The following is a 22,885-nucleotide window of genomic DNA, read 5'->3' as shown; positions in this document are numbered from 1 at the left end:
CGTGTCGAAGCCCTGAGGAGTCCTCCAGGAAAAAACTACTCATGGTTGTGTGACTGAATACCTCCTAAACTTGCTCGGCCATAGAAATTCCCCTCTTCCTTTCCTCCTATGATCAATATTAGCAGAACACCTCTGACATCGCATGGAATTGGGGTTCAAAGCACCCCTGTGGGAAATGAAGTCCTAAGACATACACCAGTGAGGAGTCTTTCTCCCTGACTTTGGGACGTCTGGATCTGAGGGAATCAGGCTTAGCAGCTTGACCTCCATTTATTTTTCCTCCCAACTTTTAACTAGTCTCAAAGAACTTATTTTGTACTCATCAAATGATCTTTATACATCTGGTCTAAGCCTCTCCGAGTCTTTTTCCCATCTCGGGAGTGCATGGCTGACTTAATGTGCAATGTTTTTACTGAGGAACACGGCCTCGGTCTTTGGCCAGACCAGGATAAGATGTTCCTTGCTCGTACGCTTTGGGGATAAGGTAGAACAGAATTATATTTGACTTCAAAATAAAACCTTTATTTCATATGGTTTTCTCACTCTCTGAAATTTAAGAACAGGGAGCTATTATTATCCTTATTCATATCTGAAAATAAATCTATAATTCCTACATGAAGATGTATGTTACATTATACAAGAAGACACAGTAAGTCAGTGCTGATTGGGACTGAAAACGTACCTCTGTTTCCCATTTTATTCCTCCTTTTGTCACCTGTATCAGTCGGGATCCAATCAGGACCAGAAGCCACTCTAGGCATTACACAGAGGACTGAGTTTCACAGGTGACGGGAGAGCTAAGAAGATAAACAGGAAAGAGTGAATCAACCTAGAAATTATAGAAACATCAAAAACCCCAGCAGCCCCTGGGGCCTCGGGGACCTGGGAGCAGGTGACATGACCAAGTCCAAGGCTGAGCGATCTGCAGGTGGGGGGCATGGGGGGTGGGGGGGCCTACAGATGTCCAGGGGAGGGGTGGGGGGGCGGACCTGCGGATCTGTAGGTGCGGGTGTCGTTCCAGGCTTGGTTGTAAACATACCTCCTTGAAATATCTCCCCGCGGACACTGGTGATGATGTGGCCCCTGTGCTGAGCCCAGGTTTTGCTGGGTGCTCTGTGGTTACTTACCGTGAATTAGTTAAATGTATCAAGCGCTTACTATGTGCTAGGCACGGTCGCAAACGGTCTCCAGTCCATACGTCCTTCAATGATCATGTAACCTGTAAGATAGGTCCTGTGATGATCCCATTTGTAAAGCGAAGAAAATGCCTTTCCTCCCCACTCTGCTCCAGCCACACTGGCCTTCCTGACGCTTTCCTCAAGTATGCCAGCCGCATTCTCACCTCAGGGCCTTTGCACTTGTCTCCTTTCTGCTGAGAACATTCTTGCCCCAGATCACTCAATAACCTTCATCTCCCTCAGATTCTTACTCACAAGTCCCTTTCTCAGTGAGCCCCTCTGCCACCTTCTATAAATTGCAACACTCCCCCTTGACCCCCGACTCGCTCTCTCTCTCTCTATTTCCTGCTCCGTTTTTCTCTCTAATTACCTCTCTCCCCCTACTAGAGTGTTAGCCGCTTAAGGACCGGGATTCTGACGTGTTTTGTTCACTGCTGTTATCAGTGACAGCCAACAGGTGGCACGTGTGACAGGGCTAATGCATGGCAGGGTTGGGATTGGGGCGGGTGTAACGGTCGTCAAGGCCCCTCTGCATGGTCTCCGCAGACTCAGCGAAGAGCTGAATCGACCAAGAGGGAAAAGAAACCAACACCCATCCTGCAGTCTTTTTCCATTTAGATGTCAGCTTATAATGTTCCTTGCCTGAGACGTGTTTTAAGTGCTTGGTCATAACCTTCCCGCCAAGTTTAAGGCCTTTCTTTGACTCATTGTCATTAACAGGGAAAAAGGTGGGGGCCCTCACATCGCGCTGGTGGACGCCCCAAGGAAATGAGTGAAGTTAGTGCACACCTGAGGCCCGGACGCTGGCCCCGATCCTAAGGCCGGGATGACTGCCTTCTTCCTGCGCATGGAGGTGTGAAACCAGCCTGGTAGCGGGACTCACGGGGAGTCACCGTTGACAGTGTATACTTCCTGCCTACGGTTTTCCGGAATTATCCAACTGGAGCTTATGAAAACTTTTCAGGTATTAACCTCTTTAACACCTAGTATTATTAAGATACATCGTGTGCAGTTTTGAGCTCCTTCTCAGTTTTGCGACAGGTTCAGGGAAGGGCGAACCAGGCAGCACGTACCTGATTCATTCCCGTCGCCTTCCTGGAATTGAAAATAAAGGCAGATTCAACAAAGCAACAACATGGCAAGTTTTTCTATTCCAGAAACTACTGTTTAAAAAAAAAAAAAAAAAACGTTTGAGATTGACTATTGTCTAAATAAATCAACTTTCAGAATATATATGTAGGGGATTATCTAAAAAATCTCGAGGTATTACGGTAATATTCCCTTCTAGGTTTCTCCTTAGTTTCCAGCCACCATGAAATGAGTTTATTTACTTTTTTTGTGTATTATTTTTTAAATCAGAAATTCTGTTTTTAAAGGCATGGAACCCATGCCGTGGGGCTGCAGGGGGGTCAGAAAGTAGGCAACCATCGGATGTGTTTCCACCAACCATTGCTTCCTGCTTCTGCACACTCAAATCCTTAACTTGCAGAAGAACGAAGACACCAAGCGTCACCACCAACATTGTCGATTTACCAAGCTCTAAACTGAAACCAGACTTTTTGTCTTAAAGATTGTTTGACTTCTAGAATTTTCAGAACTGTAATCCAACGCAGCTGACCCTTTGTTCCGGTTTTCCTGTTCTGGAACCTTCCTGTGCTTTACTCAGGGGTTGGTCATGGACATCTCTGGTTTTGTCCTGGGTGATGTCTTGAGCTTAGATAATGATGTAGGTCTTAAAAAGTCCCATATTGTTTCTGTCTGAATCAGCAGGAGATACACATTTCTCACTGGGTCGTGTTGTTTGCTGATTCTACAGCTTTTCAAACTTCCAGTGTCCAGTAGGCTCGTTAGAACCGCTTGTAAATACCAGCTCAGCTAATTGTGTTAAAGGTGTCATTTGACACCATAAACCACTTCACCGGCGGTTAAGACTGGCTTTCATTCCAACGCTTAACAGCCAGAGATAAGGACTCGTGTTGACAAGCCATCTGCCCACACATTTCCCTGTGATGACACATCCTAATCACCGGCCAAGCACACTCCTCTGTGAACAGTAGCCCACGGATAAGCAGTCTGATTGTTTTCTTAAGGAATCAATTTCTCTTTTAACCTTCTGAGCAACTTTTATTTACCTTCCCAAGAACACTACAGAAAGTGGACAGTGTGTTCTCATCAACCTGTTTCTTATTTTGCGCCGTTTATATTCTCGAGTGGAATGAGGCTAATAAAATACTAACATGTTTGTAATTAGCATTATTTGTGAAGTTGAAATACCATGGCATTTACTTATCGGCATTTCTCATTAAAAAATGTGTCTTTGCAGGGAGGTAATATTGTAATTGACCCAAGAAAAAGGCTCTTATCTTCGTTCTACCTTCGCAGGGACTAGCACGGTATCCCGCAGAGTTGATGCCCAATCAGTAATCGCTGGTTTAATAACTAAAGCGGCTTTTTAAGACATTCTTGTTTGTTTGTTTGTTTGTTTCTTTTTTTAAAAGTATAATTTATTGTCAAATTGGCTAACATACAGTGTATACAGTGTGCTCTTTGTTTTGAGGGTAGATTCCCATGATTCATTGCTTATAGACTAAAACACTCTACATTTTTACTTTTAACGTTTATTCATTTCTGAGACACAGACAGATCATGAGCAGGAGAGGGGCAGAGAGAGAGGAAGACACAGAATCTGAAGCAGGCTCCAGGCTCCGAGCTGTCAGCACAGAGCCCTGGGCGGGACTCGAACCCGTGAACCATGAGATCATGACCCCAGCCGAAGTCAGCCACTTAACCGACCGACCGACCCAGACGCCCCTACGTACTAAAACATTCTAGCTTAACGTGGTAACATGTCTACAGATATATGAGAACCTGCAAGTACTTAACCTATGTGATGTGTCTCTCCCCCTTCCACATGTTACATAAAATGTCATTTGTTTCCAGAGGTCTTTTGGGCTTCTTTTTAAATATCTGAGGCTTGAAAAGCCTTATTTTATTGGTAAAAATAAATGGTATCTAATGAACTGATTCCTAGACGCTTAGTACATGAATCAAAGCTTTGGATAATTATCACTTAATCTAAAATACGCTGTTGTAAAGAGACTGAAGTTATTGTTTTGCATTGCTGGTTGAGCCCAAACCTCATCTTGGACTCATTAGAAATATTTATTGTAAGGATCTGTTTGGCTCTGTTTTGGGGAAAGCATAAATTTCCCTCAAGTGGAGCAGCTGGGTGGTTCAGTCAGTTAAGCATCTGACTCTTGATTTTGTCTCCGGTCATCATCCCAGGGTCATTAGATCGAGGCCCACGTGGGGCTCTGTGCTGAGTGTGGAACTCGCCTAAGATTGTCTCTCTGTCTCTGTCTCTGTCTCTGTCTCTCTCTCTGCTCGTCCCCCACTTGCATGCACTTTCTCTCTCTCTCTCTCAAAAAAGAAAACAAATTCCTCAACTGATCGCCCACATTTCACAGGCTTTCTGCTCACCCTGAGGCACCGGCCAGTGGAGGTGATGGCGTTTTTACTCACACGCGGGTGCCCCTTCCTGACCCACCCGAATCTGTATTCACGCTCCTTCTTTTTCTCTTCCTGTTCCGGACCTGAGCCCTGACTCTTGGTCACTTAAATTAACTTGCATCAATTTCTGTCGTTCGATCTGAAGATCATGACTCATTCTTCCGTCCATTTACATCGCCGGGGGACCAAAGACGGCGTTCTGATTTCATGGAACTCACTGTGTGAGGTTCTGAAGGGGATAATAGAAACAGGCCTCGCGGACGGCTTTCCTGAGTGTTGGACCTAAGGCACTTCTACCGTGCAAACTTAAAAATTGAGAAACTTGACAATGGCCGTGAGCTTCCCTAGCCCCCCCAGTTTTCCTGGATACTCCCAGACGTGTGGGAACAAAGCAGTTCGGTTTCTGAGAATTAATGGGGTAGAGGCCGGGCTGGATGGTGGTGAAGAACACGAAGCCTTGAGTCTAATGGCTTGGATTGGAATGCCGAGAGGACTGTCTATTAACTCTGTGACCCAAAGCAAGCATTTAACTTGTCTGTGTCTCAGATTATTCATCTGTACGGTGGAAACAAGCCTTCCAGCGGTCCCTACTTCACGCGGCTGTCATACGGATTAAATGAGATCATGCCTTTTAAGTCTCGCGGGTAGTGATCCCTCAATATGTGGTAGCCGTTACGCTGCCTTCCAGTATCTTCTCCTCCCTCGTCCTGGACCTGCCGGGCATTTGAGCAGGACTCCACGTCTGTTAGGGGTCACACCAGAGCCTTTAGATTTCAACCGTCCCATCAACGCCGTGGATGTCCCCTGGTGCCTCCGGGGCTCCGAGCGTGGGTCTGGTCCAGTCTGCGGCCTCAGGTAGACGGCGTTGCCCTCTGTAATTGCCTCGGGGACAGTGATGTTTGCAGGTCACAGGGGTACAGATGCTGTAGAAGCAGGACTCAGTGTGCCTGTAAGGAAGGAGTGCAGCGTCTTGATTTTCTTCTCCGAAAAAAGTAAAAGTGGCTGCTTTCCTACGGAGGGAACAACCTTTTTCCCAGTGGAGTGAACAACTCACTAGTCTGTTTCTTCCCACAGCATCGTAAATGTGCTGAGGCCGTTTGTTTGGCCAGATGGTTTTTGGGCCCCTGCTGAAATGAGACATGGCCTCGTTTCCTATTTCCCTCAAATTCTCCCACAAACCACACTTCTTGGGAGGAAAGGAAAAGTCGCCCTGTAAGCATGTTTACTTTCAGCTCCCTAGGAAGCGGAGCGTGTCCTCAGACGATGAGTCACCCCTGCAGGTCTATAAAATAAAGGTGCGCGTCTGCGGGCGGCCAGCAGCCTCCGGGCACAACCGTCAGGATGCACCGGGCCTTCCTCGCCGCCCTCCTCCTCTGGAGCTGGGCTCGCTGTCGGTCCCTGCCCCTTCCCAGCGATGGTGACGACGACCTGTCCGAGGAAGACTTCCAGTTGGCAGAGGTACAGTATCCGGCCGGTCCCAGCGGTGCGCCCCGTCTCCCCGACGCCCTTCCCTTTTGCAGCAGGTGCTTCTGTTCTGTCTTCCAGCGCTACCTGAAATCCTACTACTACCCGATGAATCCCGCTGGAATCCTGAAGAAAGCGGCCACGAGCTCCGTGGCCGACAGGCTCCGAGAAATGCAAGCCTTTTTTGGCTTAGAGGTCACCGGCAAGCTCGATGACAACACCTTAGACATCATGAAGAAACCGAGATGTGGGGTCCCCGATGTGGGCGAGTACAACGTTTTCCCCCGAACGCTCAAGTGGTCCAAGACGAACTTAACCTACAGGTACGTCCGAGGTTATCTTTCTTTAAGATTTGCTACTTTAGAAAACAGCATGAAATGCCTAATTTTCAGCACAGGCTGTAGAGGACAGAACATGTTTGGTCCCGTTTTTTAAAGATCGGCTTTAAATATTTAACTAGAAGTTAAAGAATTCCACTGATGACGTTAATACTATTGGTGAGAACGTCTCCTAACATCTATTATTGTTTCGTTAACCCAGCATTACTGTATGTTAAAAACCTCAAAGTATTTTTTTTTTAGAAAAGAGATCAAATTAGAAGTAAAAGTAGGTTTAATAAAATTTGCAAATGTACTACATCAGGCATATTTACTAACAGTGCTTAAAAGTGGAGAGTCCTACTGTCTCTAGGAACTTCACAGAGCTATTGCATTTTTGGGGTATAGCGATACAATTGCAAACTTGTATCATTCAGTATAAGTTTTATTAAGTATATGAATACTTTGGGACGCCTTGGGGGGCTCAATCAGTTGAGCGTCCGACTTCAACTCAGGTTATGATCTCACAGTTCGTGAGCTCGAGTCCCGCCTCGGGCTCTGTGCTGACAGCTGGGAGCCTGGAGCCTGCTGAGATTCTGTCTCCCTCTCTCTCTGCCCCTCCCCTGCTCATGCTCTGTCTCTCTCTCTTAAAAATCAGTAAACATTAAAAAAATTTTTTTTAATTACATATGTGAATACTTTAAATGTAAGATTCCAAGTGGTCAGATATTTGGAGATAGTCAAATGTCTGACTGAATTCATTTTGTTACCTTTGTATGGGCTCATAATTGCTAAGTTCTTTGAAATGATGGACCTCTACCAGAACTTTCAGAGAAGGCATGGCATTAGAGTCAAAAAGCAGTATTCCAAGAAAATATGTTCTCAAATACCCTTTGCCTTCCAGAAATGTAATCGAAACTTTCTCTGTTAAACAGGATTGTGAATTATACCCCTGATCTGACTCATTCTGAAGTCGAAAAGGCATTCAAAAAAGCCCTCAAAGTTTGGTCTGATGTGACACCCCTGAACTTCACCAGACTCCATGACGGCACTGCTGACATCATGATCTCCTTTGGAACTAAAGGTGAGGACATTGTGGAGACATTTTTACATGCTGCTCCTTACTTGTCTCCATTTCTTTTTTTCCCTCCTTTCGGTCATTCATCACTTTTTACAGAATCCACCCAGCATTGTGCCGGGCACTAGTGGGTATAATTAGATGCTGAACTCTTGGTTTTGTGTGTAGAGCATGGCGACTTCTACCCATTTGATGGACCCTCTGGTCTGCTGGCTCATGCTTTTCCTCCTGGGCCAAATTATGGAGGCGACGCCCATTTTGATGATGACGAAACATGGACAAGTACTTCCAAAGGTAATATTTCTGATGCAGATATGTCACGATTACTAGATTAGATGAGACAGTGATCCCATTGACAAGAAATTACGGAGCATACCATAAGTTATATTTGATAGTTGCTTCTGTTTTTCAAAACAATTACAAATGTGTCTTATGTTCATTAGTCTCTATAAGTGACATTTCTACAAACCTGTGTGAAATATTAGAAGTGAGCAGTTCGGTTTAGCAGCCTGAGGGATACTAGTAACTTCAAATTAGGACCAACATGTCCTTCTGTCAGCCAAGGTGGTGTTACTACAGATTACCTTTTGGCATGTTAAGGGAGTACAGTTTGTTACAAACACGTACCTAAAAACTATTAGGGCTGGATAGGCAAGTCATAGATGAGTTGGATGGGAGTCGAAATAGTTTTTTTTTCCTTGACAGAAATAGCACAAGTGCAGTCAATTTTCTGTTTTCTGTTATATGTGTTCCTTGTTTGAGACATGTGTATGTCACTGATTTTACAAACACCCTTACAACAGATCAAGATATGTCTTACTCGAAACGGCATGAAACAGATAAATATACGGAGCATATAAGAGCAAAATGAAACCCATTGTTGAATGAATTCAGTCGGTAGTTGAATCTTCAAAACTGAAAAGATTTCAAAATATTAATTTAGGAAGAAAAGCCAGATTGTTCCAACTAGGACTTAAGTATGGAGCTATATTGACTGTTGGTTGTGATAATTAGAGGTAGTCCTCATAGAGGCTAAAGTTCTTCACTTAAATCAGATGGATTGTTTTTCCAAAGAGTAAAACTGGGCCTTGCCTGACCAACATGGTCTGCACGTGTTACTAAGTTGGTTGTACCTTTTCTTTGAGTACAGGCTCTGATGGCAAGTGGTGTTTAAGGTCAAACTGAAACCACCGACTCCAGCTTCCATGTGTTTTTTCCAACCTTTTATATATATATATATATATTTTTTTTTTCCAGTTTAAAATACTAGTACGAAGAGGCTCAGATATTGGCAGAAAGAATGACTAGAGGAAGTCACGTAGAAACGGTGACACAGTGGCCTGCTAAAATAGGGGACAGTGGACCGATCATCTCCAGGGCCTGTATTTCTTAAATTGTAGCGTCTACAGACATTCTGGAAAGGAACGTTTGGTTGGGATTTGTTCCCAAGTAGATTCCCAGAGGTGATATTTAGTGCATCCACCATACTTGGCCATCATCCCTTGTCATGGTGCCTCTTGTTCTGATGATGTTCTAGAAATACCCTTGATCTGTACCGCCCTATGTGACTTCCCGTGACTCCTCCTTTAAGGCCACCACTGTCCCCTTTCCTCACGTGGCCTGAGAGAACAATGATTTTTAGTGTCTTCGCAGTAAATCCCCACTGATGACTACTTATTCGAGAGCAATCTGTTGATACTCTAATTATGTAGGCAGCGATAATCAAAGAAAACACTCAATTCTTTATAAGGATTAAATCCATATTTTGAATCTTCCTTCAGCCAACTGAGTATTAATGTTAAAAAAAACAGTAAAATTACCAAGAAAGAGAAATACATGAAGAAAATAGCATTCTGTCCACTGGTTATCAGACGACCTGGTTTTCTCATTGTTTCCTTGTTTCCTTACAGGTTACAACTTGTTTCTTGTCGCTGCCCACGAGTTTGGCCACTCCTTAGGTCTCGACCACTCCAAGGACCCAGGAGCACTCATGTTTCCCATCTACACCTACACTGGCCAAAGCCACTTCATGCTTCCTGACGACGACGTACAAGGGATCCAGTCTCTCTATGGTAACTCTTAATTTATCAGTTTAGAAACAGAATAGGTACAGGCACTTATTTTCAAAATCATTAGTGAATTTCTCATGACCAATATTACTGTCCTGGTTCTGTTTTTTTTTTTTTTTTAACATTTATTCATTTTTGGGAGAGAAAGGGGGTGCAGAGTATGAGCAGGGGAGGGACAGAGAGAGAGGGAGACACAGAATCTGAAGCAGGCTCCGGGCTCTGAGTATCAGCACGGAGCCAGAACCCACAAACCGTGAGATGATGACCTGAGCCAGAGTCAGATGCTTAACTGACTGAGCTACCCAGGCACTTCCTGGTTGTTATTAGAACCTGGAAAAACACACCCTTTTTTTCTTTTTTTTTCTGAATCAGACGACCTGCTCAAGTAGAAAGTGTTCTATTCTCCAAAGATTTTGCAGATTCTTATTTGTATTTTGTATTTTGATACCCTTAAGACACCTCTGCCATAAGGAAGGAAAATATTTAATTAATTCCCCATTTGGCCAATGAAGCAACTAAGCCCCGGAGCTTAAGTAGAGAATCTGCAGGACAGGGGCCAAGGGTGACAGTGAGGTCTTGACCGGCTTCCGTAAATCTTGGGTGTTCCTTCAGCCCCTTCAGTTTGCCACCATAGAAACCGTTCAAGCGGCCTGTGGTGACTTAACCAACATCTACAGCGACTGTCGTAAGAATCTCCTCTTTCTTCCTTCCAAATTTTCAGCCACGTTTACAAAGTAATTAAACCTCTCCCGAAACAAGCACACTTGCCTGCTGTAAAGAGGGCTAAAGCGGGGCACCTGGGTGGCTTGGTCGGTTAAGCGTCCGACTTCAGGACGCTCAGTCGGCTCAGGTCATGATCTCACGGTCCGTGGGTTCGAGCCCCGCGTCGGGCTCTGTGCTGACAGCTCAGAGCCTGGAGCCTGTTTCAGATTCTGTGTCTCCCTCTCTCTCTGCCCCTCCCCTGTTCATGCTCTGTCTCTCTCTGTCTCAAAAATAAATAAACGTTAAAAAAAAAAAAAAGAGGGCTAAAGCCGCAGTGAAGGGTCGTCGGTGTAAACTCTTCTGAGCACAGAGCTTGGGACACTTCCTGTTTCCCCCTGTGCGTTCAAGTCTGCGGGGGCAGCCAGCGTGGGCGTGGGCCAGCCTTTCTCCTTACTTCTCCAGGGTTGGGAGTGAGGTGCTTGATGGGGCAAAGGACGAACTCAGTGGGGAGAAGGCAGCTCAGAGTTGTCACTGTGCCCGGCACGCGCGTGAGCCGGGGGGTGCAGGGGCCACATGCTTGTGGCACGCGAGTGTGGCCGGGGAACCTGGCTGGGCACGCAGAGCGGTGCTGGGGTGGACTGGGGAGGCAGCCAGTGCAGACGGGACGCTGCCGGCAGGTGACAGCTGGGGCGAGGCTCCCTTGGGGATGACGAGCCACTAGGAGTGGCTCGAATGTGTCTCTCCGCAGCAGCCCATCTGCAGCTGGGGCAAAGCCCACGGAGGGTGCCCTCCCACAGCCCACCCATCCCTAACACCAGCCTCAAACCTGAACTTGTACTTGAGAAGGGTGTCCAGGGGTCTGGAAGGACGAGAGCAGGGGGAGCCGCAAGAGTGGGGGCAGGGAGCAGGGTCGCATCGTGTGTGCATCATGACGCAGAGGCTGAGGACCTGTCGCCCTCCCTGGAGGGGACCCGCCTGCTGTGCGTTAGCGGGGTTGGGTCATCCGAGAGGCCATCCTCGTCACCTTCTGCCCTTTGTGTCATGACTGCAGGCCCGGGAGATGAGGACCCCAACCCGAAACATCCCAAAACGCCGGACAAATGTGACCCGTCCCTGACCCTCGACGCCATCACCAGTCTCCGAGGAGAGACCATGATCTTTAAAGACAGGTGCCTGTGATTCTAGTTTGCACAACTTGCGGGTCACAGACGTTCATCAGCTGGACCCGTGCATTGCCGCACATCCAGGCAGATTTCCACATGTGAAGTTAACAGCGAAAATAAGACATCTTTGGGCAGTTTGGTTTTCTTCTTTTTCGGTTTTTGGTGTTTTTTTGACGTGTTTCGGATGAAATGAATGACTGATAGATACACACCTTACTTTTCAATGGGGATTCTTGGCCTAACGTAGCCTCTCTTTATGACTTTGGTTACATTCGTTCCTGTAAAGATAACCAAGTGAATGTAGAAAACCAGGTTGTTTGTCTTAAAAACACGCATTTTGAAATCAATCCCTGTATCAGTAAGTGGTTACAGTGTCCACGCGAATTCCGTTTGGTTTGGGAAGACTTTTTTTCTGGTAACGTGTGTGGGAATTTGGGAGAGCGAGTTGTTTAAAACCTAGACCTCCCTGTGGGGAGCGAACAATGAATTTTTAACTTCACCTTAGAACATTGTTCTCATATGCTGATTTGTTAACTTGTTCATTTATTCATCCATCAATTAACCGCTCCCTTATCTGTGGTCCAGTAGCCTTCCTACCTCCCCTAGTAGAGCTCTGGTTACACCGTAGCCCAGGCATTTTCTCAGGCATCTGCGTCTAGGCCCCAAAATCTCGGAAGACATAGTTTTTGTAACCCCGGGTTTCTTTCCGGAGCCTAACGCAGCGCCTGGCGCATTCGCTCACCGCTTTGCACCATTTCCAAAACTGAACAAAAGCGTGGCCGTCACTCACGAAGCCCGCGGGGCCTTCGAGGGTCTGTGAGATTTCAAACCTTCCTACTTTAAATTTTTTTTTTCCAACGTTTATTTATTTTTGGGACAGAGAGAGACAGAGCATGAACGGGGGAGGGGCAGAGAGAGAGGGAGACACAGAATCGGAAACAGGCTCCAGGCTCTGAGCCATCAGCCCAGAGCCTGACGCGGGGCTCGAACTCACGGACCGCGAGATCGTGACCTGGCTGAAGTCGGGCGCTCAACCGACTGCGCCACCCAGGCGCCCCTAAACCTTCCTACTTTAGACAGCAGCTTTATCCAGCTGGCACGGAAGGGAAACGTCCACAAGTGAGGGGGGATGATCGCCCCAACTTCCGTGTGTGGATGTGGAGACGGGGGGCGGGGCGGCTAGCAGGACCGGAAATACCTACACTTCAAGACTGTGACAGCAAACTGCGCGCTTCTCCTTTTCCGGTAGATTCTTCTGGCGCCTGCACCCCCAGCAGGTGGACGCAGAGCTGTTTTTAACAAAATCCTTTTGGCCGGAACTTCCCAACCGCATCGACGCCGCCTACGAGCACGCCTCCCGTGACCTTATCTTCATCTTCAGAGGTAAGCCTTTCCCCAGTGAGGCAGGGAGGAGCCTGATGCTGCGAGAGGCAAAATGACCCTCCTCCAAAGTACCCCAAAGAAGAACCCACGGCAACAAAATAGGAAGCCGAACGTACCTGGAACCTTTCTACCAAGCGTCCCCCAACGCGACAAGTGAAAAGTCTGCGGTATTACTTTATCGTTACAAATCTACTGTTTGTTTTATAGCGATCATGCCAGTTTTTTCTTATTTCCTCTTAGAAATTGTTTGCTGAGCAAACCTGAGCAGAAAAATGGGAAAAAATATCATCCATAATTCCCACTTCTGAAAAGTCGATTTATTTCACTTCCTTACTTGTTTTAGTAGTTCTTCGCCATAGGTAGTGTATATTTTTGAATATTTATTGTCATAGCGTATGTACATTTTAATATTTTACTTGTTCCCTTGACATAAAATCACAGTTTTCCAAACTGCTACTCTGTCTTCGTGATCATAATCTGTAAGGGCTACAAGCATTCTACTAACATTGTTTCTGTTGTTTCACCATTATAATTAGCGCTCTAATAAAGTCACTTTTAAGAGAAGGATGTAACAACTTTCTATCTGGTTTAATATTTGAGCTTTCAATCTAATGTACTGTTCCCACCGTTATTCACGAAGAAATCTCAATGTCCTTTTCACCCAACTCCAGATTAACATTCAAAGGTAATAAATAACCAATTAATGATGGGGTTTCATTGCTAATTATGCTCAGAATTAGGAAATTAGGATCTTAGATCCTGTTTTTGTTTGACAAGTGCTCTTATTTCTATGCTTCATAAACATGGTGACCACAAATGCTAATTTATTTGTAAATGTATAAAATGAGTCTTTCTTTGTTAACGTACGTATCTACATAATGTGTCCTAATAGATTCCCTTGCATAATAAAACCGTTCTTTCACTTATTCTAGGCAGAAAATTTTGGGCTCTTAATGGTTATGACATTCTGGAAGGTTACCCCAAAAAAATATCCGAACTGGGATTTCCAAAAGATGTTAAAAAGATAAGTGCTGCTGTCCACTTTGAGGACACAGGGAAGACGCTCTTCTTCTCGGGAAACCAGGTCTGGAGGTATGGCCGCCATGTTTACTGATTTGCCCGGGGGCAGATCCCGTGGCAGGGATTTAATCGTCTCAGTGCTCTTGAAAACACACATGTATACACGCAGTGCCCACCTCCTCGGAGCCATTCTTTTCTCTCGTGGCCACTTGTTGTACCTCAGCCCTGCTGAAGCCATCTTTTACTTGGACATCTTCGTTCTCACTGGTCTTTCTCCTGGTTCCTCTTCCTTGTCGGCTTGTAATTCACAGGCAGCTCCACCTTCTGTGGCCGGAGAAGACACAAGAGCAGGTGGAGGAGAAGACTGAGAGACAGAAGGCCGCCCCTTCCTCGTGTCTGCTCACCCAGACGCAAGGGGAGGTTGGCCAGGAAGCTGCTAGGCCTACGATTCTTGAAGTCAGCCCCTTTTTGAAGGACAGGTGGAGTTAGAATATTTAGAACATACGTAGATATCAAGGCAGCTTTGATACTGGCAACATTGAAGATTCTAGAGCCAGATAGACAGATATATAGACATAGACATAGATATAGATATAGATATAGATATAGATAGATAAGTAGATAGATGAAAATATATATATTTCATATATATATATGATTTTAGGATGTCTTTGGTTGGCTAGGACATGTCTATATATATATATATATATATATATACACATACATATATATATGGAGAGAGAGAGAGAGAGAGAGAATATTCATATCTCACAGGGATCCCATACTTAAAATGTTTAAATCAGTAGCTCTACTTTATCTGGACTCACATGTGCACGCACACACACACACACACACACACACACACACACGCACGCATTCCCTGTATATGTCCTCTTTGCCGTTTGACTTCCGTATTTCTGACAGTGACATTCACTACTGTCTGAAGTTCTCCTAGTCCTGCCATGCCGGTCCCCATGCCCAACACAAGGTCTGTGGTTCATTGAGGGCGTATCACTCACCACCTCCTTTTGGCTGGAGGGTCTTCCCTTTTGAAACTCTACCCACTGTTTCGAATTAACCAGAAATACCGTCTAACCTCAAAGTCTTTCTGGAACCCTTGAGGCTCTCTCCCTCCTCATGTACTCTCATGGCACTTTCTGCATCCTTGTCACGATGCCTAGCTTCTGTTGCTTAGTGTTGCGGTGTGCCCAGATCCTGGCTGCCTCCATAGGCCAGCGGCTCTGGTCTCTCACCAATCGGAACGTCCCTCAAGGACAAGAGACTCATCAGCAACAGTAACAGTAGTACATGATGGATGGCCGCTCTAGGTTGACTTCAGGATGTGTGTGGTTGGCGGGGGTGCCCGTGCAGGGGTGGCGGATGCTGAACCGTAGTTATGGGGGGCAGCGCTGTGCTCCCCTCCCTAGCGTCAGTGCCATCATGTGCCCCTGTGACTTTTTAGTTACCGAAAGTACACGTCCAATATCCTTGCGTCCCTTACTGCAACTTAGTGAGTTGTCTCACCCACGGTTGGAGATCAGGACACAGTTTTTCAGGGCACAAGCATGGATTTATTTCGCTTTAAGAACCCCTTCCTAATAACCCACTTTTATAACAGATATGCCGTTTGGGAGATGGAGACGAGCTGGTAACTGTCTTTACAAAGATGGCCTTTGCCCAGTCAGCAAATTCTCAGGAAACACCCACCGCGCACTCCGTGTCGTAATTACTCATTTGAAAAGGCTCCCGGATATTTTAAATTTTTTTTTCAACGTTTTTATTTATTTTGGGGACAGAGAGAGACAGAGCATGAACGGGGGAGGGGCAGAGAGAGAGGGAGACACAGAATCGGAAACAGGCTCCAGGCTCCGAGCCATCAGCCCAGAGCCCGATGCGGGGCTCGAACCCACAGACCGCAAGATCGTGACCTGGCTGAAGTCGGACGCCCAACCGACTGTGCCACCCAGGCACCCCGGCTCCCGGATATTTTAAACGCGCCTAAAAATTTTAATACTTTTGTCAGTTTTGAAGGGCATCCTGATATCCTTTGAGTCATTTTTAAGAGAATTTCTAAGCAATACGACCTACTGAAGAGTTCCTTTTCCTCGCCACATAGCTATGATGACAGCAACCACGCCATGGATCAGGACTCCCCCAGGCTGATCGAAGAGGACTTTCCAGGGATTGGTGATAAAGTGGACGCCGTCTACGAGAAAAACGGTAATGAGTTCCATCACACGGACCTTAACGGGGGGCTTCTGTACCCCTCCTAATCATTTCTCCTACACAGAAGTTTTATCCAGGACTTAGACGTGCTAGTAAATGTGTGGCAGGTAAGGAATTACTGTGACTACTCACACAGGCAGCAAACAAAACATAACACGCTTAGTTAGAACAAATGAAAACGGTGCTTAAATGACTGCGAATTCTCCAAATAAAGGGTGCCGAACTTGAAACATTATCTTGAATTGTGCTTAACCGTGCCAAGAGGCAAAGATTATTGCCATCATTTAAATCAGGGGCAGAGTGGGGTGTCGTTTATAAGGAAAACAACCCCAATCGCTATATTGTTGTTTTTACTTTAATCTTGAAAAGGGGTATTCTTTCCCACTTAAATGACTAATATCGACACGTGAAGCATCCACCCTGGAGCTCGTGGCAAGGTGACGATTTCAAGGTGACCACTCAGGAGACCCGGGAAACCTTGTACATTTGTTCCTCCCTGAAACCATCAGCAATGTAGTAAAGCATTAGAAGGGTTTAAACATAAACGTTGCCACGTTAAAAAAAAAAAAATGGGACCCCACGGGTTGCACTTTTAACGTGAGCTGGCATAAACCCTTATTGGTTCCAGACGGTGAAATTTTCTTTTTGGTCTTTTTCTTACAGGTTACATCTATTTTTTCAACGGGCCCATCCAGTTTGAATACAGCATCTGGAGTAACCGTATTGTTCGCGTCCTGCCAGCAAATTCCCTGTTGTGGTGTTAATTGTCGTTTAAATACTGCTGTTATTTAAATCCTGGAGAGCATTTGAGATAACACTTCCAGTGATACTGGGTGTGGGGGATGACGGGGTGTCAGGGGAAAGCTTCGTTCCGTGAACAAGCGTCAGTAACTTATCTTTGAATGGGTGGGATGTGTATAGCTAGACGTGGCTGGAACCACAGTGAATCTTCAAGTGATGGAACGGATCCTCTCTAAGGATCGCCTCATCGTTGCGCACTGCAGAAGTCGTACTCAACAGTGCGTCCCGCAGCAGAAATGGGACATATGGGGTGTCAGAGACAGTTAGCATCATTTTTTAAAATATATTTATAAGGAAACTTTGCAAAGGTATAGAAGTAAATCATAGTTACGTAATTAATGAAGCGTCTTTATGAAAAAGCATCAAAGAGTATGAAAGTGGAATTTGCCAGGAGCGTAAGGCACCAAGAAAAGACAAAAACCAGAGGGAACTATCTGTCATAAAGATACTGCAGGGCAACTTTCCAAAGAAGCCATTTTGGGTTTGCACTGACAACATCTGAATGTACATGGCCCCGTTCATAACACTAGGATGTATCAAAGTCACTAAAGAGGAGAGACCGAGGCCAAGGCTAAGGATAATACATGTGCCTGTGGGTTCTGTTTAATTTTCCCTTTGACCGTGATTCCAGAGCTACTGTCAAAGAAGGCGTCTTTTGCCTGTTAGAGAAGATAAAGAGAGACAGTTTCTTTTCGTATCCAAACATTTCAGGTCTCTCAAAAATATCAGAGCATTAAAAGTCTTATCACGATGATCTAAGGCCATGGTATCACTGTTTCATAACTCATCTGATTAAGACTCAAAGTCATATTTTAGCCCTATTTCGCCCAGATAATTGTTTTAATTGTCCAGTTTACCTTGGATGCACAGGCTATGTTCCGAAGATAGAGACTCGGACGTATCTTATAAACTGGAAGTATGCTAAAACGGACACATCCAAAATAAAAACATTCTGCATTCAACACGGCCGCAGTCTTCTTGAGGGTGCGAACTAGCTTTCTGTCTCCTTCGTTCCCATTCCTGTGATCCCTCAGCACGTTTCCCTGCCTGGCACAGAGGTCACCCTGAATATAGGAATGACCACCGAGGGAGGAACATCTTGTTCACAGAAGTTCAGGCAAAGAAAATAAAGTGTATTATATTTGCAGAATGTGTTAGGAAGCGTCTATGTTGTTTCTAATAAAAAACATGTTTTGAACAGAGAGCAGTGTATTTTGCCTTTCGGTGTAATTTTAGACTTTACTCACACAAAGAGGGTCCTTTTAAATCATTCCTGTTTCTTGCCCATCTCTCGGTGAATGTAGTTCGCTCATTGTTTTTGTTCTGTGTGTTTGTAGGGAGACTCAATCCAGAATTTAGAATGAACTGTCCCAGGCTGTGTTAACAAGATCCCTGGCGGGGTTGGTGGGCGGGCAGCTCCCTGCGTGGAGCACAGGTTCCTCAGATTCCACCTGCTGAGAGCACTGTTGGGAAGGAAGTGTGAGGGTCCCTGGATCGGGAGCGAGGAAGACAGAGTTCTGCCACTTTCTCTGCCATGACCCCTGGCGGGGGACCCTAAACAAGTTCTTGAACCTCTTGGGGCCTGACTGTCGTGATGTCTACCACGAGACCGGTGCCACTTGGTGAGGCTGTGGGAATACGGGGGACAGGGGCCTCTCAGGAGGAGGGCAAACACTGCCGTCCCCAAACATTCGGTAAGGGTCCACTACAGGTCAGGCAGCCGAGACGTTGAGGCTGACAAGAAAAACTTGCTCCCTACCCCCTGGAGAACTTATATCCTACCGTGGAGGCAAAACGATCAAAACTCAGTAAGTTAAATGATTTTAGGAGAGCATGACCGGTGGCTGCGGGTGCAGAAGCAATGCTGGCTATTTCCTCCCAGGGCGCCCCTCAGAGTCGGACTCCATGCATTTGTCTTCCTTGACTGCGCCATAGGGTTCCTGATTTCTAAGGCTTGCTATCGGAGTAGAACATGCCCGTTCATCCATCTGTTCATCCACCTGTGTATCCATCTGTCCATCCATCCGTCCATCCATCCATCCATCCATCCGTCCATCCATCCGTCCATCCTCCCCTCTCTCCCTCCCTCCCTCTCCCTTTCCCTCCTTCCATCCACCCAGTAAATCTTACTTGAGCACCTCTGCTGTGTCAGGAACTTCAGTAGATGCCGTGGATACGATGCAGAGTAGAACCTTACTATTTTCTTGGGGCTCACAGTCTGGTTGCTGAGATGGGCATTAATCAAATAAGCATGAAATACAACTATGATACACGCTGTAAAGAAAAGACACACAGTCCTCAGAGACCCTCCAGGAAGAGGGATTTTACCTACTGTATGGACGGGGCAAGGGGCACAGGAGGGAAGCTCGGGGAAGTCCTCCCCGTGGAAGAGACGCCCAAGAGCATCCAGCACGAGCATCTCTGGGGTGGCGAAGAGACTCAGGGAAAGGGCTCCAGGTCAGCCCTCCAGACTAAAAAGGACTTGTTGGAGCCCAGTAGAGAGTCACAGGGGTGTTTATGATGAGTTGCGCAGCCCGCAATGGGTAAACTATACCAAGGAGCCCCTGGATTCCACCCTGTTCCTCCTACTTTTCCCGAAGCTACGGAGGAATCTGCACGTTTCTCTGTGACAAACATACAAGCAAGCAAACCGAAAGTTTATGGAGTGCTGAGGCCTGTTAGTTGAAAAAACAATACAGGGAGGTCATTCTAAGGATCAGCATATGACTATCTAGTTCTTAGTAATTTAGCCAGTTGATGGAAATCCTGACTTGTTGAGCACATGGGTGCATTTTCAACATTATTCTGGAAGAAGGTGGGCACCTGTCTCTGTAAGAAGCTTCGAGGTCTCTCCTGGTGGCCTCTCTCTAGTCCTGGGCCAGTGGATTGCCCTGGTGTGGTTCAAGGCCACTCACTGCCCCCGGACTCGGTCTTCAGCAGATGACTCCGTGCTGGGGGACACTCCAGCTCCTCTCTGAATATGAAAGGCTGCTTTAGAGAGTCCTTCTCTGATGTGTTCCTCAGGCCAGCAGATCAGCATCACCTGGGAACTTGCTAGAAAAGCACATTCTGCACCACCCTAGACCTGCCGCACGAGGGACCCTGCCTGGGATTCGGAAATCTATGTGTGAGTAAGCCCTGGGGTTCCACGGGCCCTCAGGAAGTACTTAAGGAAGCACTCTGAGCAGTGCTTCCGAGAGATTGCATGACTGTTGCTGGGGCTCCCAGCTTCCTGGAAAGATCTTGAGATCAGTGTTCTACCCCTCTTCCAGAAGATTCGTGGTGCGCGCTGGCGTACGAGAGGCTATAAGTGGTCCTGTGGAGAATAAACTGTTTAAGTTTGTGGAACAAGATTTCCCAGACATATCTGAACATGGAAGGTCATTTTCTTTCTTTCACTTTCATTTTTAAAGAGAATCTTTAACTTGATTTCAGAAAAAAACTTCCTCATTTGCTTGTTTGTTTTCTCTAGATTAGAGAGCTAGATGATAGATAGATAGATAGATGGATAGACAGATGATAGATAGGTGGGTAGATACATAGACATAAATAGATACAGACCTACTATCAGGATTATTTCCCAACTCCTGTCTCTGCTCCAGTCTCAGTTCCAAATTCCCAATTTGATTGGTGTTACTTGGATCAGTGTCCTTCCGTTGTGGCCAGATCATCAAATCCAAATACCAAATGTCTCTTTGGAGCTTACCGATGGGGGTAAGCGTGGTATTCAAGAGAAGCTCGTTATGAGTTGGGCAGTTGGTCCTTGTAGGATCTGCTGTAGAATATGTTGGCTAAAGCACAGAGAGCCGGCTTGTGCACACAGATATCCGTGAATGCCGTGAGGAACCGAAGCGACTTTTTCTTGAGAAGGAATATCACGTCTACAAACGTTGGAGGCCGAGTAAGAGCTACCGTCCAACATCACTCAAGTGGCCTTGCGGCTAGTAAGACTCTGTGTAGCACATAATCGGGGGACAAGTTTGCAGAACCTCTTGACGTGAATCCGTAGGCCAGACGGTTTTGAAACCGGAAAACAACCTGATTTTAGGGACTCATCACGAGGCGGTGGGATTTACAATAGTTCCACTAGGTGGCACTGACAGTACTCTTTCGAAGACTGTAATTGGATTAAGTCACCAAAATAGTGCTGTGTTGTTTAGTGTGGGGATGAGAAGCATGGCCAAATCACCGATGGTTTAATTCCTGACACAATGCCATCGATTTTGGATAAGGTTTGTGCCCCTGTCATGGACTCCCTCAGCTACAAGGCTTCCTTCAAGGAGATGGGAGTCAGAGTGGGGTGTCCTGCCAAGCCACTGAGACTGTGGCCAACGCTTGGAACCAGGACTTGTGAGTCACCACAGGCCTTGGAGGGTAGACTGGAAAGCGAACCACAAAAATACACAACGTTCGCAGAACACGGAGCTGCCCGCTAAAGAGGAAACAAAGCAGCTGGCAGCAAAGAGGAAGAAGTCCCCAAACCGCTGGGACGACCACCTGGGACAATCACTTCTCGGAGGAAGAGAATGCTTGAGGTTTCCAAAGTTTCCTTCTCCCACGTGACTTAGTTTTTCTCATTTTTTTGGGCTTTTCATACCTGACGTTCCGGAGTGTGCCAAATGCTGATCTAGAATTCCTCACTGCTCATAGAGCACTTTGATTCCACCTGATGGGCAGAATTATGCCCTAAGACTACATACTCAGAGAAGGGAAATGTGCATATGTTTAAAATTCATTATAACCCACTCTGGAACCAATCTTTTCATGATGTCACCACACGTCAACGGAACAAGAAACATCGTTAAGTACGCGGTATCCAGCCAGTTGCTGAGCGTCTGAAGTCTTGGTTGTAACGGAGCTGGGTTCACACGGATCCGCCTGCTAAATGTTAATAGTTGTTCAGGAATGGAGATATTACGGTTCCTGTTTGTTGAGCTCCACGTTGAGTTCAAGACATCATCCAAGCTTCCCTAGCTATGTCCCTACCTCCTATGCCAAAAAGACTTAAAAAAATCAGTAATGAAAGTGTGTTTTCATTTATTTGTTTTTTAATTATTATTATTATTATTTTTAAAATATTTATTTATTTAGGGGAAAGCACAAGTGAGGAGGGGCAGAGATGGGGACCGAGGATCCAAAGCCGGCTCTGTACTGACAGCAGAGGGTCCAATGTGGGGCTCAAACTCATGAACCACGAGATCATGACCTGAGCCAAAACCAAGAGTCGGACGCTTCACCGACCGAGCCACCCAGGCACCCCTGTGGCCCTTCCAGTTCTATCTCAAAAGGACTTACTTTCTGTGGGTAAAGGCACGGACCTTCCGGGTCGTATGATTTAGCCCGCCTGTGCCTCAGCTGGCTGGGTCCCCAGTGGCTTGTGCTGGCAAAGCAATGAGAGGGAAAAAGGATTCGGAGAGCTCTAAGTACCTCTGAGCACATGGGGTACTGTGTGTATGCTTATGTTGGCTCTGTTTCTGGAAAGTCCTGGCCTGGACCATTTCAAGCTGAGCTGCGGGCCTGGACACTGAACAGAATCTTCGCCTCTAGCCACGCTCACTTTTCGGAGTCTACTCATCAGGCTTTATCCCTTAATAAGTAAGATCCCTGCTAAGTAGTTTGTTCCCAGTTTCATAGGGAACTTATAAACTGATGTATGGCTTGAGTAACAGCAAGATAAAATGAAGGCCAAGGAAGCAGGGCCACGCGGAAGTGAAATGCTGGGCCATATTTTACAGCAGCAGCAATGGAAGCAGGCTATTTGGGCGACACACGGACTCAGGACTTACTGTAGGATTAGCTGGAGAAGGAACTCATAAGTCAGCTATTTTCCTAGAATTGCGTTATGCACTGTGTACCTGTGTTTTGTTTCCGTTTGATGTTTTACACTTAAGTTGAAAACATTTCCTGAAATCTCCCAATGCGGTCAATTTGGGGGTGTGGGGATATGACGATATTGTGTGTCCTTTGTTTACCG

At 46.1% G+C, this 22,885-nt stretch overlaps 1 protein-coding gene across 1 annotated transcript; it reads left to right on the top strand.

The window, feature by feature from the left end:
• The first annotated feature begins 4,577 nt into the window (after positions 1 to 4,577).
• Positions 4,578 to 18,113, top strand: MMP13 (matrix metallopeptidase 13). The gene is made up of 10 exons (XM_040460782.1): positions 4,578 to 6,146; positions 6,234 to 6,475; positions 7,405 to 7,553; positions 7,716 to 7,841; positions 9,458 to 9,619; positions 11,370 to 11,487; positions 12,731 to 12,864; positions 13,797 to 13,956; positions 16,001 to 16,104; positions 16,774 to 18,113. The coding sequence occupies exons 1-10, from the start codon at positions 6,030 to 6,032 to the stop codon at positions 16,872 to 16,874; spliced, it is 1,413 nt and encodes a 470-aa protein (XP_040316716.1). The 5' UTR covers positions 4,578 to 6,029; the 3' UTR covers positions 16,875 to 18,113.
• Positions 18,114 to 22,885: the final 4,772 nt, after the last annotated feature.

Source organism: Herpailurus yagouaroundi, unplaced genomic scaffold (assembly GCF_014898765.1).
Source record: "Herpailurus yagouaroundi ecotype Mexico unplaced genomic scaffold, PumYag 251, whole genome shotgun sequence".
Lineage (NCBI taxonomy): Eukaryota > Metazoa > Chordata > Mammalia > Carnivora > Felidae > Herpailurus > Herpailurus yagouaroundi.
The sequence above is the reverse complement of the archived record's forward strand: the minus strand, read 5'-3'. Positions and strand labels throughout refer to the sequence as shown.

What these genes read in the sequence shown, in the direction of transcription:
- MMP13 (XM_040460782.1), top strand. Translation starts at nt 6,030, where the DNA reads ATGCACCGGGCCTTCCTCGCCGCCCTCCTCCTCTGGAGCTGGGCTCGC. An exon ending in GATCTCCTTTGGAACTAAAG is followed by an intron (nt 7,554 to 7,715) that starts GTGAGGACATTG and finishes TTTTGTGTGTAG; the next exon opens with AGCATGGCGACTTCTACCCA. An exon ending in ACCATGATCTTTAAAGACAG is followed by an intron (nt 11,488 to 12,730) that starts GTGCCTGTGATT and finishes CTTTTCCGGTAG; the next exon opens with ATTCTTCTGGCGCCTGCACC.